This window comes from Perognathus longimembris, chromosome 15, assembly GCF_023159225.1.
Source record: "Perognathus longimembris pacificus isolate PPM17 chromosome 15, ASM2315922v1, whole genome shotgun sequence".
Lineage (NCBI taxonomy): Eukaryota > Metazoa > Chordata > Mammalia > Rodentia > Heteromyidae > Perognathus > Perognathus longimembris.
Window position 1 is genome coordinate 40,577,887 of NC_063175.1, and position 8,800 is coordinate 40,586,686.

At 53.3% G+C, this 8,800-nt stretch overlaps 1 protein-coding gene across 3 annotated transcripts in view; it reads left to right on the top strand.

Moving 5' to 3' along the window:
• The window catches only part of Ctif (cap binding complex dependent translation initiation factor), a 221,716-nt gene extending 214,805 nt beyond the window's left edge, over window positions 1–6,911 (top strand). For all 3 annotated transcript variants that reach the window (XM_048363533.1, XM_048363534.1, XM_048363536.1), the window contains 2 exons: window positions 4,698–4,751; window positions 6,489–6,911. In XM_048363533.1, the coding sequence (XP_048219490.1) occupies window positions 4,698–4,751; window positions 6,489–6,704 (270 nt within the window). In that variant the 3' untranslated portion in view covers window positions 6,705–6,911. The remainder of the gene's footprint in view (window positions 1–4,697; window positions 4,752–6,488) is intronic.
• The last annotated feature ends 1,889 nt before the right edge of the window (window positions 6,912–8,800 follow it).

An 8,800-nucleotide genomic window follows, 5' to 3' on the forward strand; every position in this document is an offset into this window, starting at 1 on the left:
AATTGACCCTCTTGTGATGACTCAAGGTCATTGCTATGAACATCAGCTCTGGTGCTATCTCAAGACATAGTTAAGATGCAGATTCCAGAGTGAACAGAAGCACCGAATAGATGGGCCATGACTGCTGGAGGGGATTTCTCAGACACTGGCAGCCATGTGCAATTTCCACCTCAGCCACCATTTTGGGCCCTGTGAGGGGCTGTCTCCTCTGGAGCTGCCTCTATTCTCCTTCTCACTTTTCTCTCCACTGTCAGCATGGTGCCTAGTTCTGTGGCTACCTCTACCTTCTACTCTCTGCTCTCCTTTTTTCTCTCTTCTCTGACCTGTGACTTCTTCCACAATTTCACTTTGTCAGGCCAAACCCTGGTCCTTTGATCTGTCTAGACAGCCAATTCGAGCACTCCAATGGGCTTTGTTCTCCAGCAAAGCAGCCAATCCAGGTATTTAGTAAACTTCCTGATCCTACCTTTTTGTCGCTCTTCCTCGCACAAAAGGAGGGGAGATTCTGGAGGTAGGGCCTGAGCCAAACTTTTGCAGTAGTGCATTAAACCACTTAGTCTTTTTTTTTTTCTTTTTGTCATCGTTGGGGTTTGACCTCAAGGCCTGGGCACTGTCTTCGAGCTCTTCAGCTCAAGGCCAGTGCTGTACCACTTGAGCCTCAGCACCCCTTCTGGTTTTCTGGTGGTTAATTGGAGATGAGAGTCTCACGGACTTTCCTGTCCCGGCTGGTTTTGAACCACAATCCTCTGATCTCAGCCTCTTGAGTAGCTAGGATTACAGGTGTGAGCCACTGGCGCCTGGCCAGATTAGTCTTTGTTGCCAAGGCTGAAGTTTGTGCCGTTGGGGTGCTGGGATGGTGAGGAAGGGCTGGCCAGCACACCTCAAGTTGACACCCTCACTAATAAGGCAAGAAGCTGTGGTTCCCCAGTGTTCACCTTTGCCTGCGCGGCCAAGCAGCCCCACAGGTCCCTCCGTCATCACTCTTTCCCTCCCTGCCGGGTGGCATCCCAAGGAACCAGCCTGGTTCTATCCTGGGCACGCCTTGGGCAGCATGCCCGCGCCCCATGGCTCTTCCCCAGGGACTCTGGGATGCTCTTTCTCCCAAGTTGCTGTGGGGCCTCCCACAGCCTGACGGGAGCACCTTGGCTGGTTCCCCCTGAGGGAGGATGTGATGGGTGTGCCCACAACAAGGCTCCTGCAGAGACAATAGGGCAGGAATGCATTCGCTTCCGAACAAACACTGTGTGGGCTCGCACAATTGCCTTGGATTCTCGTCCAAGAAACACATTTCTCTGTACTAGGGCGCGGGTGGCTTGCCTGCCCCAGCCCGCCCACATCTCTCTCTCTGCCAAAGACTCAGATGAGGGGCCGCCTGTCCCCCACCTCAGGCCTCCTGATCCTTTGTGAGGGCCTTCCTGCCCATAGGGCACTTGCTCTGGCCAATGACATATATATATATATATATATATATATATATATATATATATCCTAGTGTTTTGTTGTCCAATACACACAACATAAAATGTATCATTTTAACCATTTTTAGGTATACTTTTCTGCAGCACGAAGTCCATTCTGGGGTAACCGTCTCCGCCATCTATTTCCAAAACTGTTTCATTCTCCCAAACTGAAACTCTGCCCCCACTAAACACTACCTCCCCGCGCCCCACCCCAGCCCTTGGCAACCATCACCTACTTTCTTTTCTTTTTTTCTGTCATGGGGCTTGAACTCTGAGCCTGGGCGCTGTCCCCGAGCTCTTCAGCTCAAAGCTGGCACCTTACCACTTTAAGCCACAGTGCCACTTCCAGTTTTCTGGTGGTTAATTGGAGATAAGAGTCTCACGAATCTTCGGCACAGGCTGGCTTTGAACCCCAATCCTCAGATCTCAGCCTCCTGAGTAGCTAGGATTACAGGCATGAGCCACCAGCACCCAGCCCATCTCCTGCTTTCTGTCTCTATGAGTTTGACTTCTCTAAGTGCCTCCTGTAAGGGGAATCATCTGTCTGTCTGTGCCTGACTTTTTTCTTTTAGCATACATAATCTTGAGGGTTCATCCCTGTCAACACTTCCTCCTTTTTTAGGCTGAGTAATATTCTATCAGGACAATTCATTCCTGGGTCAACAGACACCTAGGTCGCTCCACCTTCTGGCTACTGTCAATCATGCAGCTGTGAGCTAAATGAACAAGCATTATTATAGCTGTTCAAGTGGACACTATTTTTCAGGGCTTGTCTTTGGGTTAAATAAAATCATCATCTCTTAAAGATCCCAAAAAGAGCACACACAGATGGGAGAACTACTTGATCCCCTCAAAATAAGGCAATAATCTTTTGAAGACCCCAAATAGAACACACATAGGTCCTTGATGCCCTCTACATATCAGCACCATTCATTTACCCAAAAAGTGAGCTGTCCTTAGGGAACCAGAGCCCTGAAGAATTGGGGCACAGAACAGGAAGTTTGGGCCAAGGGGAAAGAAGGGAAAGGTTTTGCACTTGGAACCAGACCCCCAAAGGGCAAGTCCAGTAGGGAGTCCTATGAAGCCACCAAGGAGCAAGAGGCCCAAGGAGCCTGGGTCAAAGCAGATCTGAGGAAGCACTCCCCCACCCCTGGACCTGTATCAAGGGTTCTCTGAGTGAGACAGACCAACCAGCCTGTTAATTCACACAAAAAGTAACAGGCAAGGACTTCCTGGCTGTTTACCCATAACCAGTGAAGTTCTGCCCACCATAGTCTATGAGCCCACTCTCAATAACGAGCATCAAAAGGCCAAGTCTGCATTGTAAGCTACAAGTTCGCTCCACATAGTCCCTGTATTCCAGCAACTGCCAAGGAAGAGGAAAAAGAAAGCCTCTCCACCCAACATGACTTCCCTGAGAAAGCCCAGCAGGCCATGTGTAAGAGAGCCTGTTGCACCATGGGATTTTTGGCTCAGCATGCTTTCACAAACAACCAAACTCAAAAGAGAGAGGCTGGAGAGAGAACCCACCCACAGTTCTTCTTCAGCATCCTGGGCAATCTATCCCCTGCCCTGGCAGTCAGAGACTGCCCCACCAGGGCGGGGCAAGGCAGTGCCCCCCAGGAGTGCGTGGGGGGGGGGGACTCTGGGCTTGCTGAGGGGATGCCATACCATGATGAAAACTGAAAATGGGAGAAGGAAGGACTGTTATGGTTGTGCTGGGAGCTTCATCCCAACCATCACTAGGAAACTGAGGACAAGCAGGCCTTGAGACCCAGAAGAAAGGAGATCGTGGCTTTGGAGGGAAGGAAAGGGCTATGCTGACAACCTTGAGACCTTGTGAGGCCTTCTCTGCTGAGCAGACCTAAGTGCAGAGCCACACCGGCAGAAGTGACAGCCAGGACGCACAGCGGCTATTCCTTCCAGGCTTGGCCCTTTGAGCAATTTCCCATAATGTTACACTAGAGGCTCCAAGAAGCTGATCTCAGGATGGATTAGGGCCCTGTGAGCCTTGAGAAGCCTGAGCTAAGCAGCTGCCATGTGCTAGCCAGGGCCCACATCTACCTGCCCACCAGCCCCTACCCAGAGGCCAGTCCCACTCCATCTCAGGAGTCGATCCGCTCGGATACCTCACCCTCTCTGCTTCTTGTGATTTCAATTAGCTACTTTTATTTTAAGGATTTTCTCCAGCTGAGCACCAGGGGCTTATGCCTCTAATTCTAGCTACTCAAAAGACTACGATCTAAAGATCACAGTTTAAAGCCAGCCCAGGCAAGAAGATATGTGAGCCTCTGAATCTAAATTAAGCAGCAAAAAGCCAGAAGTGAAGCTGTGGCTCAAGTGGGTAGAGTACCAGCCTTGAGTAAAAAAGCTAAGGGACAGTACTCAGGCCCCTGAATTCAAGCCCCGGTGCCAATACATACATACTCTACACTCTCCCCCCACCCCAAAAAAAGAGAATTTTCTTCTGCTATGCATCAGGGAGAGAAATTCACTGTAGCAGAAACTTCCAGAAGGCTACCCAGAGGTCCCCTTATTGGGTCCCCAGCCTCCCTGAGGAGTAATCAGGGCCAAGCCCACCTTCCCCTGGAGCCCTACCACAGTCACAGGACCCTCCTAGGCCCTGGTACCAGTGTGGACTGGGTGGGATGCTGGCCTGGCCTGGGAAAGAGGCCCCCACCCAACTCACTTTAGAACCTACTTCCTGGTCTTCACCCTGGTAGTGTGTGGGACACATGAGGAGTAACCAGGCGTGGATATGGAGTTCTTTGGGGGATGATGGGAATATTCTGGAATTACATAGTGGTGATTGTCTACTGACACCAAATATCTTTTTTAAAAAACCTACTGAATTCTACTAAATAATGAAATCTCTATTAATTTTATCTCCATTTACAAGGAGAGAGCTTGGGGAAATGAGCCAGGCAGGTAGAAGGAACCCTGGGCAGCCAAGTGCTGAGAAGGTTGGCCTTGGTTAGGAAGCATTTCCTGTCTCGGTGAATCCACACAGCGTTGGTTTTGAATTTGCAATACTGGGCCAGTGGAGAAGAGTACTTGAGTGCTGGATGTCCTCCCGTGGCCAGGCCTGAGGCTCCTGACCCAGGGAGGAAGTTTGTCACCCAACTGCGTCAAGCCTGGGTGTAGAGTGAGCAGGGCAGGGAAGGCAGCCTGGCTGCGAGGACTGGCAGCCGCTCGCCACTCTGACTGGTTTCCTGTCTGCCCTCTCTTCTTCCACAGCTCCTGCAGTCTCAGGATGTGAAGGAAGACGCTGTGATCTGCTGCTCTATGGAGGTACGCTTGGGGGGAAGGAGGGGCGTGGAGGGGGTGCTCACATTTCCCAGCCTCAATTCTTTGAGTCTCGGACACTTCACAGCTGGGAGACACAGGGTGGGGGTGTTGCTGGGAGTATCTTCCAGCCCAGGGGAAATGTGTACCAGGGGATGATGGTAGATGGCTTCATGAGTGGCTGTAGATTTCTGCATCGTGAGTTGTCCCCTAAACCAAGCCAGCCACTGGCGGGAAGGAGAGAAAACCAGTCCACTATACAGATGGACATAGGTCTGTCACAGCCTGTGTCCCCTGCCCCAAGACCACCTGCTCTTTAGATGAGACATGACACTCCATAACACCACACCAATGACTTGCAGGTTCAGAGGACCCGCTGCTCTCAAATACGTTAGTGGCATGGTGTTGGGGAAAGGCAGCTTGATTGAATCTGCCATGTGGGAGACTCCTTAGGAGCCACCACTCCTGGCCCCACACCTGATCCCTCTTTCTTTGAGATCTCCCTTCCTAGGGTGGCTCTGCTGGCCCTGGGGCACACTCTAGAGTCGCTCGGATTCTGGAGTGGAACCCAGGGAGGCAGGAGTCTCCAGTATAAGGACACAGACTGTCCTCAGCAACAGCTCACCCCTCAGGTGGCTCTCTCCAGCCTGCAAAGGCCACATTCAAGGAGCTTGAAGGCCAGAAGCAGCAGGAGCTCAGACTGAGGCTGAGGTCCACAAGACAGTCCCGAAGTTTATTTTCTGGGCTCCAGTTAGGAATGTACATGGTGCTTGAGAAAAATCAGGATAAAGGAGACAGCATGGTCCCTACCCTCAGACAGCTTCCAGGCTGGCTAGAGGTAGATCACGTATGTACACACACACACACACACACACACACACACACACACACACACACACACCATATGAAGTAAGTGTAAATGCAGAGCACACGTTCCTGAGAAGTCAAGGAAAAGAGGTCAGAGTTGACCCTAAGGTCAGGGAGTCTCTCTGGAAAAGATGAAGCCCTGAGAAGCAGATGGGCCAAGGCTGGGGGAGGGCTAGGGGGGTGAGAGTGAAATTCCTGGGGAGCACCTGTAGGGACTGCTGGCAGGGATTGCACTGATCCAGAAAGATTGGGGCTCCTCTTTCCTAAGGGGCATTTCAAGACCATTGGGCTCTCAGGATTGCCCAGCAAGCCTTCTGCCCCAGTTCCTATGTCTTCCTCATTTTTGCCAAAAGAGTAGCCGAGGTTCTTGGGCTGGGAGGTGGGGTCGATTGGGGCCAGAGAGAAGGACAGAGAGAGAAAGAGGAGAGTTCATCCCTGCTCTCGGGTTCCACACGGACACATGCAGGTAATAATGACTAAGCTTATTTCTAGAGACACCCTGGCAAGTGGAAATTAACACAGTGCCACTGGATCACCCAAGGGAGCCAACCTTGGGGCCACACGAAGGTGTGGGTGTAGTCAGGGAAGGCTTCCTGTAGGAAGGGAGGTTCTGGGGCGGGAGGGACAGGAGGCATGTTTCTGGTGAGGGCACTTTCTGGCCTGGACAGCAGGCCATAGTCTGCTTCCTCTTATTCTTGCCAGCAAATGGTTGTTAAATGTGGAATCTCACAGTGGGTTATTCCTGCCTGGGCTTGCATGTCCCTAGAACATTCCAGATATTTCTTATCCTTGTCCCCAGTCCACCTAACCAAGGTGGTCAGGGGAGAGGCATTGTGGGGCCCGAGCCCTGTCCTAACTGTATTTCTCTGCCCACAGCTTCAGAGCACAGGCCGGCTACTGGAGGAGCAGCTGCCCGAGATGATGACAGAGCTCCTGGCCAGCGCCCGAGATAAGATGCTCTGCCCCTCAGAGTCCATGCTGACTCGATCCCTGCTCCTGGAGGTCATCGAGCTCCACGCCAACAGCTGGAACCCTCTGACACCCCCCATCACGCAGTACTACAACAGAACCATCCAGAAACTGACAGCCTGACAGCCAGGGGGCCTGGCGGGCAGCCCACGGGCAGCTGGGGCTCTGGCGGGCAGGGCCAGATGGACATGTGGGAGGACAGGGGTGGCCCTGGCGAGAGAAAGCAATGCACAGGAAGGCAGGCAGAGTCTGTGGCCAGTCTGGAGCCAGCCAGGAGAGGGATCACATCCCTAAGACCAGCCCTTCCTCCCACCCCCCCACCCCACCCCCCAAAAAAACCCTAGCCCCAGCATGCAGCCGCGCTCACCAATAAGAGAAGCATGTTTCTTTGTGGAGGTGGCCCTCCCAGCCCTCCCACTCCCTCCATCCAACCCATCCCCTGCTGAGCTTTGTGGGAGGGGCCTCTTCTCTGCCACTCCTCCCATCCCCAGCAGCCCCCCCACACACACACACACACAACGGCCACAGCATGGGTCAGAAAGGACCTCCGAAGGCTGAAAAAGTGGGTCGAGACTGGCTCTCATTGTTCCTGCGTGCTGTCAGCCACAGTCGCCAACTGGCAGCAGGCGACATGTAGCAGATGTCCGCGAGGACAAAGGCAGGCACGGTCCCCACCAGCCGCCGTAATTGATGGCCTTTGTCAGGCACAGTGGAGCTGGGGAGAGGCAGTTTTTTTCTCCAACCTTCTCAATCTACCCTCCCAACTTCAATTCCCCCAGCCCCAGGCCTTGGGGGCTGGGGGGAGGGGGTTGAGCTGGACGGGGCAGCAGCAGGGAGGGGAACTGGAGCTTGCCACTCCGCTTGCCTCCTTTTTCTTTTATTGTGTTTTATTTTTCAAAAGTCGGTAACTTTGAAGTCTCTTCTCAATGAAAATGCCTTGGATGTGATCACACAGTGGGCCCCAGAGGACCCCCCCCCCATTAGTGGGAGACCACCCCCTTCCCCCTCCCCGCCCTTGCAAGGACTCTAGCCACAGACAGCTTGCCAGTAGCCAATTAGGGTAATTGGAAACTTCTGCCCCTGTGGGGGTCCCCCGCCCCCCACCCACCTACTACAATCCAGTGTTCCTGGCCCCTGGCCTGCGGCGCCTTTCCCTTCCTCTGCCTATGCCAGTGGCCAACTCTCAAAGGGCTGATACTGCCGTCACCTCTGGACTGTGTTAGACCCAGTCCTGGCCCTTGGGGCCTTGTGGCAAACTGAGCCCAAAAGAAGGCCGGCAAATGAAAAACCAAAATGCAAGTCATGTCCCAGGCTGCTCTGGGTGAGGGAGAGTAGGCTAAAAGGTGCCTGGCTCCTCAGGGCACGGAGATTTCCCAGGCAGGACCCAGAAGCTCAGCCTTGCCAGCCTGCTAGAAAGCAGAGAATTCATCAAGTTATTACCTGCCTGGGCCACCAAGTGAATGAGACTGGGGCCTCTTGGGAGACTCCAGTCTTCCGGAGCAGCCCCTTCTATCAAGGGGAAGATAGGGCTGGGCACCAGTGGCTGAGATCTGAGGATTACGGTTCAAAGCCAGCCTAGACAGAAAAGTCTATGAGACTCTTGTCTCCAATAAACTACCCAGAAAAAGTCAGAAGTGGGGCTGCAGCTCAAGTGGTGGAGCACTAGCCTTGAGCACAAAGAGGCTCAGGGACAGCATCCAGGACCAGAGTTCAAGCCCCAGGATCGGCAAAAAAGAGAGAGAGGAGGGTAAGGTCAGTCTGGGAGGCTGGCTTCAGGCTGGTGACTGGTGTCAGCCCAGCTGGAAGCCCACACATCAGTGAGGCCCCCCAAAAAATCCCTGAGCCCAACCGTTTCCTAGTTTGCTTCTTTACTGAGGCTCCTGGCTTCTAGGAGTCAGGTGGGGAAGTCTAGGAGGGCAGACCAGAGGATAATTGTCACGTCTCCCAGTTCTCTCCCTGGCTTTCTCCCCTGAACCCTGCCTCTGGTCTCAGGAGAGAACTTGTGCCAGTTCCCACAAAGAACATGGGGACGGTTGTTGGAGACAATGTATAGAGGGCAGACGTTTCCCTGAAACAAGTCAATGGTTTGTGCCAAGAGACACATACTGCCCTAGGCCTTGCCTCCACCTCCCAGCCCTCCTCCAGGTTTCTCAAGCTGCTTCGAGCACCCGCCCTTAGGCCCAGCCGGGGGCCCAGGGACACCATGGGGCCCCCACGGG